Source organism: Fomitiporia mediterranea, assembly GCF_000271605.1.
Source record: "Fomitiporia mediterranea MF3/22 unplaced genomic scaffold FOMMEscaffold_4, whole genome shotgun sequence".
NCBI lineage: Eukaryota > Fungi > Basidiomycota > Agaricomycetes > Hymenochaetales > Hymenochaetaceae > Fomitiporia > Fomitiporia mediterranea.
Genome location: NW_006760389.1, coordinates 260,214 through 277,705, shown reverse-complemented (window position 1 = coordinate 277,705; position 17,492 = coordinate 260,214). Strand labels below are relative to the sequence as shown.

The 17,492-nt window shown below is 42.9% G+C and overlaps 7 protein-coding genes across 7 annotated transcripts; 5 read left to right on the top strand and 2 right to left on the bottom strand.

The window, feature by feature from the left end:
* Positions 1–984: 984 nt before the first annotated feature.
* Positions 985–2,368, top strand: FOMMEDRAFT_104873 (pseudouridine synthase; the record flags this gene model as incomplete). Its single annotated transcript, XM_007264429.1, has 6 exons — positions 985–1,162; positions 1,296–1,354; positions 1,410–1,652; positions 1,715–1,802; positions 1,862–2,037; positions 2,106–2,368. 6 exons carry the CDS (start codon positions 985–987, stop codon positions 2,310–2,312), a joined length of 951 nt encoding a protein of 316 aa, XP_007264491.1. The 3' UTR covers positions 2,313–2,368.
* A 771-nt stretch (positions 2,369–3,139) lies between these two features.
* FOMMEDRAFT_27048 (kinase-like protein) lies at positions 3,140–4,156 on the top strand (the record flags this gene model as incomplete). The annotated part of the gene is made up of 6 exons (XM_007264428.1): positions 3,140–3,304; positions 3,371–3,532; positions 3,597–3,727; positions 3,788–3,847; positions 3,900–3,983; positions 4,039–4,156. The coding sequence occupies 6 exons, from the start codon at positions 3,140–3,142 to the stop codon at positions 4,154–4,156; spliced, it is 720 nt and encodes a 239-aa protein (XP_007264490.1).
* A 2,765-nt stretch (positions 4,157–6,921) lies between these two features.
* FOMMEDRAFT_153779 (uncharacterized protein) lies at positions 6,922–8,127 on the top strand (the record flags this gene model as incomplete). The annotated part of the gene is made up of 3 exons (XM_007264427.1): positions 6,922–7,025; positions 7,094–7,184; positions 7,936–8,127. 3 exons carry the CDS (start codon positions 6,922–6,924, stop codon positions 8,125–8,127), a joined length of 387 nt encoding a protein of 128 aa, XP_007264489.1.
* Positions 8,128–8,419: 292 nt separating this feature from the next.
* On the top strand, positions 8,420–11,616 carry FOMMEDRAFT_139496 (cellobiose dehydrogenase; the record flags this gene model as incomplete). Its single annotated transcript, XM_007264426.1, has 15 exons — positions 8,420–8,494; positions 8,561–8,635; positions 8,705–8,904; positions 8,958–9,016; positions 9,071–9,294; positions 9,350–9,672; positions 9,723–9,798; positions 9,855–9,909; positions 9,961–10,114; positions 10,167–10,271; positions 10,326–10,874; positions 10,926–11,014; positions 11,071–11,219; positions 11,278–11,438; positions 11,500–11,616. Exons 2-15 carry the CDS (start codon positions 8,587–8,589, stop codon positions 11,614–11,616), a joined length of 2,310 nt encoding a protein of 769 aa, XP_007264488.1. The 5' UTR covers positions 8,420–8,494; positions 8,561–8,586.
* A 1,271-nt stretch (positions 11,617–12,887) lies between these two features.
* Positions 12,888–14,633, bottom strand: FOMMEDRAFT_27046 (kinase-like protein; the record flags this gene model as incomplete). The annotated part of the gene is made up of 9 exons (XM_007264425.1): positions 12,888–13,139; positions 13,202–13,284; positions 13,346–13,479; positions 13,533–13,661; positions 13,711–13,738; positions 13,769–13,791; positions 13,852–13,907; positions 14,153–14,329; positions 14,406–14,633. The coding sequence occupies 9 exons, from the start codon at positions 14,631–14,633 to the stop codon at positions 12,888–12,890; spliced, it is 1,110 nt and encodes a 369-aa protein (XP_007264487.1).
* Positions 14,634–15,599: 966 nt separating this feature from the next.
* On the bottom strand, positions 15,600–16,019 carry FOMMEDRAFT_153777 (uncharacterized protein; the record flags this gene model as incomplete). Its single annotated transcript, XM_007264424.1, has 2 exons — positions 15,600–15,839; positions 15,900–16,019. The coding sequence occupies 2 exons, from the start codon at positions 16,017–16,019 to the stop codon at positions 15,600–15,602; spliced, it is 360 nt and encodes a 119-aa protein (XP_007264486.1).
* Positions 16,020–16,183: 164 nt separating this feature from the next.
* Positions 16,184–16,827, top strand: FOMMEDRAFT_153776 (uncharacterized protein; the record flags this gene model as incomplete). Its single annotated transcript, XM_007264423.1, has 4 exons — positions 16,184–16,271; positions 16,331–16,529; positions 16,577–16,652; positions 16,717–16,827. The coding sequence occupies 4 exons, from the start codon at positions 16,184–16,186 to the stop codon at positions 16,825–16,827; spliced, it is 474 nt and encodes a 157-aa protein (XP_007264485.1).
* Between the last annotated feature and the right edge of the window lie 665 nt (positions 16,828–17,492).

Genomic DNA, 17,492 nt, shown 5'->3' with positions numbered 1-17,492 from the left:
TTGCTTAAGGAAAGATCCTATAGCACGGATAACTGCAGGCTATGCATATCAGCAAGTTCAATTGGTACGTGCTTAATGCAATTGGAAAGTAGATGGTTCTGAGACAAATCCTTTGTTTTACGTCTATAGTGGTCGGCTGACATAATTGCAGGAACGAGTCAGAGGAACACACATACATCATCAAGGCAAAGCAATAGGAAGCGGCGTTCGACTGCACATGAACACGGGCATGGTGGGAGGCATGCAAAACGTGGATCAAGTTCATCAGCAGCAATGTAAACCTTATCAATAATGAAAGAACGAAAGAAAGACTGAAAGTGCCTGTAACTTAAACAATATGGAGTGCTTATCAGCTTGTGGACAGAATTGTGTCGTGCTGTGTTTCACACATGAAGTTGCAATCACATGTAGCTCTGATTTTAATAAAGAATATAATACGATTATTAGTACTCATCTGTGAGTTTAGCTGACACCTGACAAGGTATAAGTTGCTCTGCTAAGTGGCAAGCTTGAGCACACTTGGGACTTTGCATTTAGGACTAATGCGAGTTTCAGCAATGCCACAAATAACATATGCTTGGCTTTTTCTGGAGCTGTAGGCGTAAAAAGTCGTCAGGGATCTTTACTCGGATGTAGATGCCCCTCAAAGCAAATTTTACCAAAGATCTCTTAACCGCTGGAAGACTATTGTGCTAGTGATTCGCTTTGTCTAAGTTTAACAGTGCGTACAAATCATCAGACCTCATTAACATACGGGAGACCAACCCGGTAGAATTTGGCGAGGTAACGTCTACCAGTGTTGGTAAAACCATTGGAACAAGACGGAGGTCAAATTCTCAAGCCGAGTTGTACAACTGCAGTCTCAAGCTTGAAGTTTGCACTAAGGGGATCACAAGATCACGTGCCAAAGCTGAGGTTAACACCGTCACGTGTGTGGAAATATCATTATCGTCCTGGCTTTGAGTGGGATCGACTCTGACGTTGATGCGCGAGGTTCTCAGGTCGACTGCAGCAAGGCAGATTGTGGCCAGAGCAACCTCCGGACCACACCTTCGTCCCCCATATCTGCTCTATGCTGATAAAGGAATTATAATATTAAATAAGCCCCCAGGTCTTGTCTGTCAATCAGACAAGGGTTTCGAACAGGTGAAAAAACTTCCTTGTCCGTTCAAAACCATCGGCTGATTATGCTCAAGAGATGGGGTAAAAAGAGCAGTTTTGATCAGCTACTGCAAGGTATCACCACTATCACCAGGCGTTATTTGAATAACACACTCATATCATACTACTGCCAGACCTGAAAACCGAGCTCCGGCTTGATGACATCCCAAAGCAAATTCATAGGCTGGACAGGGTCGGTAGAAGCAGCAATTATACTTACGCCGGTCAACTCATCGCTGTTAAAATAGTATACCACAGGAGCGTATCTTCTTGCAAAGTCCAATGTGCACGCACGAGCGCTTTTACAGCAATTTCGAGAGCACTCTATAAAGAAGACATATCTAGCAGTTGTTCGTGGAGGGCGGAAGTCTTTTCCGAGTTTAGCGAGCGGCAGTATCAATGTCCCACTAAGTGTTCGCGACGAGAGAACGGTTGTAGATGAAAGAAACGGGAGACCTGCTTTGACAGATTGGGAACTTCTCGGTTCATCGGTGTGTCTCCATCGATTTCGCTGATGTTGAATAATAATAACAGATGTCCATCCTCATCCAAGAGTAATGTCCCGCTCTCCCTGCTTCGGGTCTCCCTTCATTCAGGTTTAAAGCACCAGTTGCGAGTGCATTTGTCTCAGGCAATGCAAGGCAGGTATACTTCTTACCGTCTCATTTCCAATATCCGGCTAACTTCGTCCGTACTACAGTGCCAATACTCGGGGATACGTTTTATTCTGAAAAGGCTCCGCTGCAAAGTATTTTAGACATTGTTCCGAAAGATGTGACTGTGGTATCGCAACAGACACAACCCGAAGGTCCTACAGGAGATCCAGAAAAATCGACTCACCGACTATACTTGCACTCTGCCCACATTGATGTCATCGTGAGTGCTTCATTGTTAAGTACTAACAAATCGAAGTGCCTGACAAGCGAAATAATATATTATACCAGCGGTATCGCTCTTTTGGGAGCCATAAACGAGTCATACTTGGGGTCAGTGCTCCAGTTCCCTGGTACTTTCGGGAGCTCTGCAAGTCGGCAGGTCTAAGCCAGTATATTCCACCTGAATATATAAATGGTGGATTGTCGGTAAACAGAGTTCCAATTCAGCTTAATGAAGAAGTTGCAGGCCTGGATGGGAAGTGGTTAGGACCATAGAGCACGAGAACCCGTGTGAGAATAAATTAAAGCGAATGCTTCGCAATCACAATAACCCAGGAAATGGATATTTAGTTTTCTGCTCATTAGATGCAATTAACATTGGATTCCCTGGTCCAGACTCGTAACGTATGGTTTCCTCTGCCGATTAGAGCTGAGTAACTGGACTTCAGCTTTATCCCTTTCGACATTCCGTTATCATTTTGCCTCTGTTTTGTGTACTGTATCTATTTATGTGCGAGGCTCAGAATAAATTCATTTCAATATATCATTGATTATGTAGATGATAAGCGTTCGAGTTGATGGCGTCATTCATCAGAAAGTACATAGAACTACCTAACTCTACGAAGCTGCATCTTCTACCACGAGTACATCTGCCTGTCTTGATACTGATGATAGGGAAAAGCTATGTGTTGATCCATTGCTGTGCCAACAGAACAGATTCAGTTTTCCTGGTCCGGAATGAAATCAAGACTTTGTAACTATTTTCCTTTAATGAGCACGCTTGGATGTACTCAATTAGACCATTTAGCTAAACTTTAAATAATGACCATCTACTTTGCACTTTCTCAAGGTTCACACTAGTTTCACAAGCATCCCTCAAACGTTTTCCCTCATTCGTGTCGGTTATTTAAGCACTCGTTGTGTGCAAACTTGCACCATAGGTGACAGTAGCAAAGGAGGTGTTATAAAATGGTGTATAAAGATTAACTAACTATTCTGCACACTTCCCATCATCTTGCTTTGTAGCTTGCAAATTGAACCCACAGATAGTTGTACTTGACAAATAACCTGTAAACAGAAACTAAAAATTTACAGTGAGGTCAATGTCTACTTCTACAAGCAACGCCACTCTACCACCTTTAAATGATTTGGTTCCTCTCTATATAAGTGATCCGACAATTCCCAAGCAAGACTCAGAATGGCACCCTGAAAAGCTCAACTTGACATATGTCAAGTATTTGCAAAGAGGTAGCACTGCTGATATACTCGTATGCACACTCTCCCATTACTTTCGCACTGTTCTGTAAAATAATAGGTAATGTTTCTTGGGTTAGGCGGTACGTCAGGAGAAGAAAGAAGGGTTGTTTGCTGTAAAGGTTATTTACAAAGATCATGATCCCCAGGGAAGGCCGTTAAATGAAAGCCAAAAGAGCCGAACTGTATTGTTTACAAAGCAGGAAGCATGCCTGTTGATGCCTCTACGCCATGATCATATTGTACGTTCCGTTCTGCTTTGCCTTTGTCCTTTGTAATGTATTGATTCAGATTATGATATTAAAGGTGAGGTGCTTTGGAGCATATGAAACCCCAAGTGCATACATTCTTGTTTTTCAGTTTGCGAAAGGAGGGGATATGTACACCCTAATTAACAACGGCAGATTCCCTGAAGAAGTCGCCATTCATTATATAAGGTATAAAGTCAATTCTGTACTTATATTACATATTCCTGACATTGTAATATAAAATGAAAGACAGCTTACCGGTGCAGTCACATATCTACATGAGAAAAGAATAATTCACAGAGATTTAAAGTAAGTAACACAATAACATATATTGCTAAATTTACAGTACATATTATTATAGGCCAGAAAATATCCTAATAAAAAATAGTAAGAAAAGGCCTATCCCTACAACTGACGATTCAATACTACTATGCGACTTTGGAATGTCTGTTCAGATGTCAGATTTTTTCTTGGTCTATTGTTTTTAAAATATTTCACAGGTCAGTGTGGGACAGTAGGAAGGAAGTAGCAATTCCTACAGGGACAGTTGAGTATGCAGCTCCAGACACCTACCTTGCTGGCTTTGATAAACCAGTTGATATATGGTCTATTGGGTGAGTAGATTAGTGTCTAGTATAGACACTAAAAAACCCTAAAAAAAATCGACTTGAACTTGGAATATCTAACACAATGGTAGCATGGTCACATTCTATTGTCTGACTGGTTACCATGTGTTTTGTTCCTTTCTTCCACAACAGGAGTGGAAAAATGCGCTAGCTATAAGGCAGCTTTATGGTAGACAAGATATAACCTCGGCAATTCCGACTTTCTTTGACCAGGTATGCCCTGGCGTGTCCAAAGTAGGTAAGTCCTTCAGAATCCCTTAGTAAATATTGCAACTTCTTACATGAAGTGCTACATAACTACAGTTCTAACCACAAGTGAATAAGAAGTTTCTGGTTCTCTTTAATTCTTTCCATATTGATGAGGTGTGAGGAATTACCATATATAGTGGACCATACATAGAACCTCTTCACCAAAAGGGTGCAATGTCAAGCTTGGCTTGACACCTGGTCCACACTATATATACTAATAAATGTTTGTGTCCTAACATTACTCTCCTCTCTAGAGTCATGTGTCCTCACATGACCAGTATATAGAGTTTGACCCCAAGGGTTACTATTTCTAGCTTAACCTTGACAGCCTTTAGAGGTAGGGAGAGATATCCTAATATAGAGTCCTGGCCCCAGTATTCCAAGCAACCGAGAAATTCACTCCCCCCCTTTTAGGAAGCTTATTCTCAGCCTAATACTTTTGCTCACAGACAACCCTACATCAGGATCGAACCCCTGACTGCTCTAAGCTTGACATTATGTGAGGAATTACCATATATAGTGGACCATACATAGAACCTCTTCACCAAAAGGGTGCAATGTCAAGCTTGGCTTGACACCTGGTCCACACTATATATACTAATAAATGTTTGTGTCCTAACATGAGGCAGTAATCTACCCTTGTGTTGATGAACTTGTTCTGCGTTTTGCGCGTCTACTATGCTTAGAATCACATGTACTCGAAGTCCGCTTCCTACTGGTCTGGCTTGTTGACGGTTTCACATGTATCTGGCTCGTTTGTGCTGTTAAGTTGGTTGACCACTGTACACGACACGTAAAGATTACGTATCACAACAATTTCATTCCAAAGGCCAAAGCCTATAGAGTTTTACGCACCGACTGAAGCCACTGACACGCCTCTACTGCAGTTAACCGATCTGAGGGATTTCTTCTCAAACAGCCGCGTATAAAGTCTACCCCTATACAAGATTGTTATGTTCTTACACTACTGAGTGTGGCTCTACCCTCAAAAAAGAATATGATACAATCGATGTGTGATATAAATCAACACTTGACAGACTGTATGGTGCTTTGCAAAGTCACAGAGCACCCTGGGGCTCAAGGCAGAGTGTTTGCATTTTACGTGAGTTTCGGGAGTAGTGAGGTTATCTTAGTTAGACATGTTTTTTTTTGGCACAGTTGGTAGCTAAACATTGAACCCTCGAAAAAGTGTGGTGAAGATGTATGCAAAACGTAGATTTTAAAGATAATTGCCTAGTAGCCCAATCACTGAAGGACTTTACACTGGTATCATAAGGCAATTTGCATTGATGGGTGGCCTTTATAGGGGTACAATACCTTGTTCAGAATGGAACAAGACTTTAAGACAGGTCAACGCGAAAGACTGCAAAATACTACAAAGCTAACTTTGAAAGGTAGCAAGTTCTCACAATGACTTGTATGTAATTAGTGTAAAGCATCACATTTGTGACTAAAGTCACATCATCAAACACATTTAGTAACCCTTTTCTTTTTAACCGTGCTAAGCGTCCAACCGCGGTTTCTGCGGTTACCGTGTGAATTTCATCTGCGGATGGCTCTATCTGTAGTACGGATTGCAGATTTCTGCGGCGGTAACCGTGCCAGTCCCTATGTGGAAATGTCATCCTGCCATTTGACTTTCTTCATCCATGCACAGGTACTTAGGACAACTGCAACAAGGCAGATTACAATCAGAGTATGTCCGGATCACAGTTTCCTCGTCCCTTGAATCTTCTCTGCATTGGAAAAGAAATAATATTTATGAATGAGCTACCAGGTCTTGCCTGTCAATCGGTCAAGGACTTTCGGCAGGTAAAGAAAAACCGTTCTTGTTCATTCCAAAACATCAGCTTCTTGTGTTCAAGAGAGGACAGAAAGAGTGGTTTTGATCAGTTACTGCAAGATACCATCTCAATCGACAGGCTTCAAACATCCAGCACGCTTGTAATATTGTCAGGCCTGAAAACCGTGCTCCAGCTTGACGACGTTCCGGAGTAAGTTCACAGGCCGGACAAGATTAGCAGCGGCTATTACAATACGTCATCTGGGATACTCATTGCTATTGGCACAGAATACCACTGGAATATATCTCCTTGCTATGTCTGATGTGTAAGCCCGAGCGCTTTTGAAGCAATTTCGAGAACAATATTCCACTGAGTGTTCGTGATGAGAGAATGATTGTGGATCTGAGAAACGGAAGACCAGCTCTGACAGACTGGAGCTTCTCGGTTCATCGGTGTACCTCCATTATCAACATTAGTCTCTGTAGATGTTGAATACTGACAGATATCCATCCCTCCCGCAAGAGCGAAATTCCAATCTCCATTCTTCAGCTGTCTCTTCATTCAGGTGTTAAACACCAACCGTGATTATATTTGTCCCAGGCAAAGCAAGGCTTGTTTTCACCCTACTGATTTCATTTCTAGTGTTTGGCTAACGTTGTTCGCACTACACTGCCAGTACCCGAAAATGAGTTTTATTCTACAAAATCTCTGCTGTCCGAATGATATGGCCGTGGTATCGCAGCAAACACAAACCGAAGGTCCCAAAGAAGGTCCAGAAAAGTCGACTCAGCAACTATTCTTGCACTCTGCCCACACCATGATGTCATCGTGAGTGCTTCATTGTTAAGTACTGACAGACTGAAGTGCCTGAAAAGCGTGATAATATATTATACCAGCGGTATCGCTCTTTTGGGAGCCATAAACATATCGCATTTGGGGTCAGCGACTCAGCGCTCCAATTCCTTGGTACTTTCTGGAGCTCTGCAAGTCAGTGGGTCTAAGCTAGTATATTCCACCTGAATATATCAGCGGCGGATTATCGGTGAATAGAGCTCCAGTTTCACTTAATGAAGCAGTTGAGGGCCTGGGCGGGAAATGGCTAGGAGTCTAGGAGACTAGGACCATTGAGTGCAAGAACCAGCGTGGGAATAAATTATAGCGAAAGCTTCGCGAACATCGTAACTCAGGAAATGCATAATCAATGGGTTTGTCCCTCGGATGTGATAGACATGGTAACCACTGTTCTCTCCTTCCTTCCCCACTCTTGACGTCCTTTGAAGTAAACGTATTGTAGTTACTCTAATTATATCGAGTCGGCTATATTCACAAGGACATTTTTATCTCGCACGATTCGGCCAAAGATAGGCGCGGTAACATCATTCTTCGCTGATTTTTCGGTTACGCATGTGCTTTCGTGTCAAGCAGGAGCATTAATTGTGGATGACCAGTGATCTCATGTGGGGAAAGTGACTTAGGCTCACAAGGATGAAACCCCGCGGGCAGGAATAGAAGCAAGGTCCGGCTTATACGCTAACAGGCGTCATGCCACGTAAGCACGTTTTCTCCGTCGAAGGCAGATCTTTTCTGCTGATACAGTGGCTTGGATTTCTTGGAAGAATGCATTCAACCATTCTTTCGTAAGGTTGTACGTCTTGAAGGCAACGTTGGTCTGGCCTCCTTGTCCTGTCGCTTGACGCTTTTGTTAAGTTCCAAGCTTTTGTCGGATTTGATTTTGTAGGCACATCCCTGGTTTCATGTGCTGGCAACTGGCGTGCTCGCGACTAACAATTCAACGATATGCAGGAGTTCCGAAGAAACGCCTCCGCCTCGAGATGAACCGCAGGAAGATAAGCAAACGAAATCGGACCTAGCTGACGGAAACCGAACCACGCGGATGCGGTCTAGTCCCAAGAACCATTTCTTGCTTTGACCTTTGTTCGGCTAAACAGTGCTGCGGAAAGTGCAACATCATCAATACAAATGTGAGCTATACCTTGCGCATAGTTATGTTTGTCCAGCGTAAGCTGGCACAGTCGCCTTAAAGTGAATCAAGAAGACAGAAAGACACCTTCTAAATACGGCCGAATGCAACAAATTAGGTTCGAGATAGGTTCGAGATTTTCCCTGTATTGTGCAGATGTATTCCCGAGCATATATGCGCGACAAGTGTGCGTAGTTGCATTGGACATGCATTTCGGTGAAACTGCGAGAGTGGTGCCCGCAAAAGATCTCCGTACGCGTCTTGGATTGGGACACGAGACCATTCCTGTCGTAGCTAGACTTTTACGCTCTGATTCGTTGAGTGTTTTGCCCCGATCCTGGAGATCCGGTTATAACTGAAAACCTTTATATACGATCCGCAGCTCCCTTCAGCGCCTCAAAGCAGCCCATGGCCATCTTAAAGCGCCTCCTGGCATTGGCCAGCATGGCCGGCGCAGGTTTGTCTCGTCCACGTGCAATGAATTTGTTAGTGCCAGTTCTAACAGCTCGTATTTTCGTCTTGGTAGCGCTTGCCCAGTCAAACTCGTACACCGACCAGGGCATCACCTTCCAAGGTATCACGGACCCGACTCACAGTGTTACATATGGTTTCGTTTTCCCACCTACAACCGATACCAGCAAGGCCAATGAGTTTATTGGCGAGGTCATCGTGCCAGTTGTAAACGAATGGGTGGGACTTGCGTTTGGCGGACAAATGGTTGATGACGTGAATATAGTTTAAATCCGAAGCTACTTCTCGAAGCTGATCCTTTTTGGTAGCTCCTGCTTGTCCTTTGGCCAAATGGCAATGAAATCATGTATTCGCCTCGATGGGCAACGTAAGTCAACTCCCGTTTTATTGGTGTGCATCACTAAGTTTCATTCTCTTTCAGCGATTACATTCAACCGGTGGTGTATGATGGCCCTACTATTACGACCATCTCGAGTTCGGTAAACTCAACACATTGGAAAGCAATTTATCGCTGCCAGAATTGTACAACTTGGACAAACGGCGGCTTCGATACAAATGGCACCCCCGTATTTGCATGGGTTATCAGTCTTACTGCAGTCGATGACCCTTCGGATATAGATACAAACTTCAATGAGCATGACGACTGTTCGCTTCTTTATTCATTTGCAGCCATAGAGAACTTACAATAGGCCTTTTTTAGTCGGTTTCTGGGGAGAACTCACCAACCAGGCACACTCGGATGATTATGACATCTACCTAACGGGCCAGGGTTCTTCCTCTACGACGGCACCCCCGACAACGACTCCGACAACAACAAGCACCACATCCACTAGCACCACATCCACGCCAGTGGCAAGCGCGACGCCGTACGACTACATCGTAGTTGGAGCTGGTGCTGGCGGACTAGTTGTAGCCGATCGCCTTTCCGAGCAAGGGAAGTCTGTCATATTGCTTGAGCGCGGTGGGCCAAGTACAGGACAAACTGGTGGAACCGATGTGCCACCCTGGGCCAATGGTACAGACGTAAGTCCTGCGAGCCCGAATAAGAGGGATATCATTTAAGTCGTTTATAGTTCACTCGTTTTGACATCCCGGGAGAGTTCCAGGCTATGTTTGGCAGCAGTGGACCAACATATTGGTTCTGCAAAGGTTCGTCCAGTTTATTAAATTTTCTTGAAAATTATTTCTAATATATTCATACACAGATATAAACACATTCGCTGGCTGTCTCGTTGGTGGAGGAACTTCTATCAATGGAGCGTGAGTGGGCAAAGCAAGCAGGTTGGGTGACATTGCTAATGAACGAGCTAGTCTTTACTGGTACCCGACTTCTGAGGATTTCTCTACTGCTCGTGGATGGCCCTCCTCCTGGACGAACATTGGACCATACTCTGCAAAACTGATGGCTCGTCTCCCGTCTACCGACAATCCTTCACCTGATGGCGTGAGGTACCTCGATCAGACGGTATGTCAAGAGCCAATCGCAATACTATGTTATTGTATTTACCCAGTCGCAGATGGGCGTTATGCAACAAATACTGAATCCGATGGGCTTTTCGCAAATCACACTCAATGACAACGTCGAATTTAAAGACCACGCTTATGGTTACAGTGCATATAATGTATGTCCTCATCATTCAAACATATTTGTGTGACGGCTATGAATCATTCACTAGTTCCAACATGGTAAACGTTGGGGTCCAGTAGCAACGTATCTGCAGACAGCATCCCAACGCTCAAACTTCAGGATGGAGCTGTATACGGTTGTCTCTTCTGTCGCACGCAATGGGTCTACAATCACTGGCGTGCAGACCAACAACACTGCCATTGGACCCAATGGATTCATCCCCCTAAACCCGAACGGCCGTGTTATCCTTGCGGCAGGTTCTTTCGGTACTCCACGGATTCTTTTCCAGTCCGGAATTGGACCTTCGGATATGATCTCGCTGGTGCAGGCCAATACCGCCGCGGCACCATTCTTACCGCCGGAGAGCGATTTTATCAATCTGCCTGTCGGTAACAACGTTCAGGACAATCCAAGCATTAATTTGATGTTCACACATCCAAGTATCGATTCATACGACAACTGGGCTGATATTTGGGACGACCCTCCGCCTGCCGATGCAGCTCAATACCTCGCTTCTCAGACAGGCGTCTTTGCATCTTCCTCTCCCCGAGTAAACTTTTGGCGTGCTCTGACCGGTTCAGACGGCAAAACGCGATATGTACATGCAGTGACTCATTTCATATTTGATATTGCCCTGACTTGTTTCTAGGTACAAGGAACAGTTAGACCCGGATTCGACTCGGTAACCACGGATTACCCATACAACTCGAGCCAAGTATTCTCAATTACTATGTACCTGTACGAATCTTTTATTCCTAAGCCATCTTGTCAGCAATTATTAATAATTTGTGTAGCTCAACTGGAACTACTTCGCGCGGACGTGTTGGCCTGACAAGTTCTGCGTTGGGAGCTGGTGCATTGACCAACCCCTGGTTCACGGATCCAGCTGACAAGACAGCACTCATTCAAGGTCTTCAAGAAATAATCAATGCTGCTAGCAACGGTTCGTCCCCCTTCAACTCTGGTGAAGCGAGTTAATTAACGTGGCCTACTGTGACTAGTATCGGGACTCACCCTCATTACTCCCGATAACACGACAACTTTGACCGATTATGTCAACAACTACCCAGCGTCCAGTTTAGGCTCAAATCACTGGGTCGGATCATGCTCTATCGGACAAGTAGTCGATGAAAATGCACGAGTCATGAACACGGACAATCTGGTACGTTTATGCATTGCTCGCATTATCTTCGTCGCTGATAACCCTTGGCGCATAATTTTAGTTCGTTGTTGACGCCTCAATAGTTCCTGCCCTTATGATGGGCAACCCTCAGGGTGCGGTCATGGCGATGGCCGAAATGGCTAGCGCAAAAATTTTGGCTCTTTCTGGCGGACCTTGATGCCGGAAAGTTTTGTTCTCGTTATTGCATGTATTTTATAATCCATCTAATCAAATTCCCTTACGAGATTACTCCTGCTGTCAAATTTACAGGTAAACACACTAGACGAGTGTTCTTTCTCATTTTCAGAGTATCTTGCTGAGGTGTCCATCCGACTGTACCATCGAGACCAGCAGTCAGTGCCTGAGACATTGCGCTCTGCTGTAGAATCTGTTTGTAAACTTGATTGCCTGATACGGATCGTCAACGACCTCTCAACATCTTGGAAGTTATTGCATAAAGATAGTTAATATTCGTGCTCTAGAATTGAGCTACTCCGGGACTGATCAATTATTGTACAATAGCTCACATCATATCTGTTTCAAAGACGATATAATTTCTACGGTATTACATCCCAATAAAAATAGCATATTCTTCTGTATTGTGCATCGAATCTCTACTTATTTGTGTCTTCACTAGTATCTCACCCTTCAGCAACTTTAGGGTGCCTTGAATCACTTATATAGAGAGGGACAATATCAGCAAATCTTGGTGGATTTATTTGCATTGATAATAACGTTCTGCACAACTGTGACACAAGGCTTGTCCACTGACAGAAGAGTTGTTATTTAAAAGATATTCTCGAGACAGTTTGCTCAGATATAAAGGGTCATGACATAATTTCTCAACATGTATTAGTCATACTACCTTTACCCCAAGGGAAATGACGCCACGTTACCTGTCCGATTAGAATAGTTGAGCAACACATTTGTTCAGCTTCTATAGCAGTGTAAGAGGCTTCCACGTCATGAGTATCTCTATGTTTCATTGTCTTTTATTAGCTACCTCCATCAATGAAATGTAATTTTCTAACCAGTCAGGACGTAGATAAACCATTTTACATGCAGTCTGTAGGATAACTCAGAATAGGAAACAAGCGTCTACTTTGTTATATGTCTTGAATATTCAATATTTCAATTATGTCTGGCCAAATTACCCAAACTTTGGAAGACAACAGCAGAGCCGGCAACAGTCTATCTTAACAGAAAGTGGGATGAAGCCTGTCTTCTAACAGAAACTAGCAGTCCGTCAGAATATGTAAGATACTATGTAAGCTATTCTCATCAAACGTCTGTTGATATGATAAATATGTACATAATACGTACTACATTCATGTATTCACTAGATATGTATAGACATGTATACTTGTGATACTCAAAACATGAGTATTTGAAATACTCCCACTTTCTTCTATTATTGAGCAGTATCAAGGCTGCAAAATTTTACTCCCTTCAACCTCTGCTTCTGCTGTGATTCGGTTTACTTGTCTCTGTATTTTTTAGTCTCAGTGGAAGTTGGTCCTGCTTCTGGTCTAATTTTTTTTGGTTAGATATGCTAGTTGGTGGATTGTGTATGTTGCCTGAAATTTTCTTTTCGTATAGGTTTTCGGCAACAGAATTCAGTGCCCTCAGTGCTATCAAACCTGCCTTCCACTTTTTCATTGCATTGTGGTCCAGGTGCTTGTCATCACAACATTTGAACCACTACAAGCAAGAATGTAAGTATGAGCCTGTATGTTCAAATGTCCATACAGTTAAGATCTAACCTTATGGCCTAGAAGGTCTTTTGCAGGTACTGATCTTCTTTTTATTGGATCAATGTTCAAGCAATTAAGCAAAACTTCTTGTGCTAAATATTTGTTCAGTATTATGTCTATAACTGTATTTATAGTCTGTCTATATTAGCTCACCTCTTTTAGTTACAAAATTTTGCTCCAACTGCCATTTTATATTATCATTGGTAATAGTATTTGCTGTATAGAACACAAGCTCTTTATCATTGCCATAAATATAGTTCCCAGTTAGAAGTAGATATGCATTTGCCCTGAGAAGGATTAGCTTGTATTACTACAGTGAACACTGAAGATGAATACATACCCAAGCGACCAGATATCAACCGAGTCTCCATAATACATGTCCTTAGGACACAGTCTGAAGAGTTCTGGGGCAGCAAAGTTTGGTGACCCACACTTCTTTTGACCCAATTTCTTTTCACTGTAAGCAGCACTTGGAAGAGTTGTTGCAAACGTCAAAAGACAATGGAAGTTGTACCCACAATCCGAAGTCGCTTAGTAAAAGCCTGTCTTCAATATAATTAGTATGATTACATTCACCTTTTATAAGAAAGTTTTGTAGTCTGGAGGCAACAGTGTTAAATTGCCACATGTAAAAGACTCAATCTCAATTGATAGCTCACTTTATGTCTCTGTGCATTATATTCTTTGAATGTAGGAATGCTACTGCGTCAAACATCTGTCTTCAAGTACAAATTAGATGTGATGAGTCCTGCAGAGCCCGAATTAAAATGTGCACCTTATGTAGTTAACTGCAACCCATTCAGAGAAATAAGCCACTTTTTTAAGTCTTTGAAAGAGATCTTTTCCCCTAGCATATTCCAGAATCGTTACCCACGACTCGTCGTTCACAAACGCTCCGTAACACCTCACCTTAAAATACTTATCACCTCGTATACACATCATTGCAAACGGTCGGCTTACCACATGCTTGTGCCTCAGATCTGCCAATAGCCTCACTTCTTTGATCGTCAATTCCTCCGCTTCTTTAATTTCCTTATCAGTTCTCCTCCGAACCATACTCGGCCCCCTTCTTTTATTGACTACTTTGGCAACAAACTCCACAGGTTTGTCTTCTCTAAGGTCATCACGTTCTATCACCTGGTCAAGATTGCATTTTAATTACGTCAATAATGCTTCTGCAGTGAAACAATGAGGGACAGTCTAGAGTACACACCCACGCAATGGCAAATGACCCCTTATCTAATGCATGCTTTACTTTCAAAGTACGCGGTATGTATTTTCCTGCACTATCCTTTCCACACAACCACTTGGGACTGAACTTTGGACCGTTCGGGTCATTGGAAAAGAGAGGTCTCAGGCCCTGTAAATCATTTGACTTTTGCTGTCCGTACAATGTTTCAGGGGTGTGAGAATATACAGAAGAGTACTGGTAATTTGCCATTAATACGACTCAGACGATGATATGAAGGAGACGGAGTAACAGTCGAAACAAACCAGTATGATGTGCTGGATTAAATGCTTATACATATTCAGCAGAATGTTAATGTTATTGTAGGTGGTACTAGAAAACTCCCAGAATGCCTTGAAGAAATATACAGAATAGAGTAGATGACTTCTTCTGAATGAGATTACATCGGGAAAAAGTCCATTTAAATATAATGAATTACAGTCCATTTAAAGAAATATTAGCATTTTATATACATTGTAATTCATATGTAAGGGTTAGAACACAACTATAAGGATAAAATAAGGTATATTAATGTATATAAAGACTCTAAAAGTGTTACAAATGATTACAATTCATCAAATACATTATGATAACCTTACATTATAAGCTAAAGTATTATACTTAGATTATAACTTTGAAGATAGACTAAAATTCACCTTGTAAAGGATTTTATATTGTTTGTATAAGGCATTCAGATACTTGTAAAACTTATATTAGTGTGCTAAAAGCAATATAGACATGTCAGATTGCTATCAACTGTATCATAAAGTAAATTAATGCTTTCCTTTTGCATCTAAATGTAATATTGGTTTTGTTTTACAGCTTCGCTACTATCACGAACTTCGATTACGTAATCAACGTTGAAGATCGAGAGCATATAATGACGCACTTACAGCTGTCGCTCTTTCTCTCCAACCTCCACCATCTCTCTAAGTCTAACCCTCTGCCCTGACACTATGTTGTTGCTTTAGTCCTTTGCTTGCAAGTGTCCTCTAGCAGGTACTCTGAGTGCAACAACACAGATAATAAACATTGCTGCAACTCGTCTCTCCAATCTACTGTTGCAGTGCCTGTACAGAGCCTCAGATCCCATGTTGTGCCACTGAGCTGACCACACTGTCCTTCAACGTAAAGCAGTAAGCAGCCAGTCCACTTCATAATATCCTGCACAATAGTTGCTCATCCCTCTCCTCCCAACTTCTTGTCTCCCTTCCATCCCTTCTGCTCCTCGTTCTGCTGCTTGCGTTGCCTCTCCTTCGTTATCCTCCTTTTTTTCACGTTCCTCTTCCTTTTTGCATTCGCATTCGCGCTTCCGCATTGTTGACCAATGCTGAACGACTTCTTCAATAATTCCATGTATTCACGTTCTTCTTCCTGCTCTGCAGCGCAAGCAACAATCGACGAGCACACGCGAGCATACTCACGACAATGTTCATGTACAACCATTCCTATGGTACCACCCTCTCCTCAATGCTGTACGTGTTCTACTCCTTCGTACAATCCTTGTTTGACATCACTCTTGACACATTTGCCCCACACACATTTACATTCCTCAGTGCTGTCCATGACACCATTTCGAATAAGGTAAGCAGTGGCCATCGCTTATCCCTCCTGAGCCGAGTCCGTTCACATCACCCACATCACCCTCTCCCTTCGAGCCAGAACGTCCCAGAGATACACCTTTGCAATCACACACAACGCCTAAGTTCTCTGCACCTCCAATTGCGAGACGTAGTCAGAGCATGTGATGTGCACGTACGGACATGGCTTCGCTTGCTGCTCAAATCAGCTTGTTCAACGCTCCGGATCCCAACCTCGGTGCACCACTTACACTCGCTGCACGCTGTCACAGTGTGTCCACCTTTTCTCTCTTATTTTCACTTGCTAATCACTCTAAACTCGTCTCACAGGCACAGCCTCAGCCTCCACAACCTGCTCGACCTCAATTCACACACGCACGCAATTCAACTTGCAGGGACCGAGCGACGACCAAAGCGTGGTGATGAAGACTACATCAAACGGCCCGAGAACACATCCTTCCTCTTCCGTTGCGGATGCTGTTGGGAAAAGAACGAGGCGAGAGGCAGCTCATCATACACTACAAGTACTGTGAGTGTCTCTTCATCAGCATCTACCGCCGATTCTGACGACTACAGCAAATTCGACTCGCTCTCCGCCGATAGTTCACTGTATGGCTGCCCGTTCGGATATCCGCACACGACGTGCAGTAGCGTGCGCGAAGTGGAGATGGCAGACTTTGGTGATTTTGAGATGGGTGATGCGGTGTGCTTGCAAGGACGGGTCAACCGCAGATGCAGTCATAACCGTTGAGCCTCTCAATGCCCTCGCTTTCTGGTGGTCCGTCTGGATCTGGTCAAGGGATGGGCCTGGCAATCGACACCCGTAATGCACTCGTTCGCCGCTCGAGTCTGGTCCGATCCCAACCTCTACCTACTCGTATTCGCATCACAGCAGACACGGACACTCTCACTCGCTCTCTGCACAAATCTTGACGCAGGCTGCACTATGTATGTGCTTCGGTTTATTTTCCTTAATTATTGTAGATAATGATGTATCGTACAAATATTTTAATATAATTGATTTTTGTTATTTTAATAATGAATGGATGTAAGGGAAAATTATTATTATTAAGGAATAATAACTATGTATAGTCTGTAAAACATTACAAATATATATTACCCTTTCAAAACTTGGTAATCCTTACAATACATTTCAAAAAAGGGAGGTCCGATATTATGCATTTTATATGTTTAAAAGGGGTATTACCCTTATGTACTTTTATTACATTCATAAACCTTACAGTACCTTATACAAAGTTATACTACTTTATCAGAAATCGAGGTCCGATAATATGTAAATTACTTTTTTTACTTTTTTCACTTTTTTCACACCATTATAATGTAATATAACCTTTTAGACTTTTTCCCGATGTACTACAGTGTGATGCAAAGTAAGCTATTGCTTTGCAGTAACAAGATATATTTGGAGTATGCAAAACAATGGGCACTGTACCACACCCTCAAGACATTGCATCCTTCTGAGTTGTCCTGT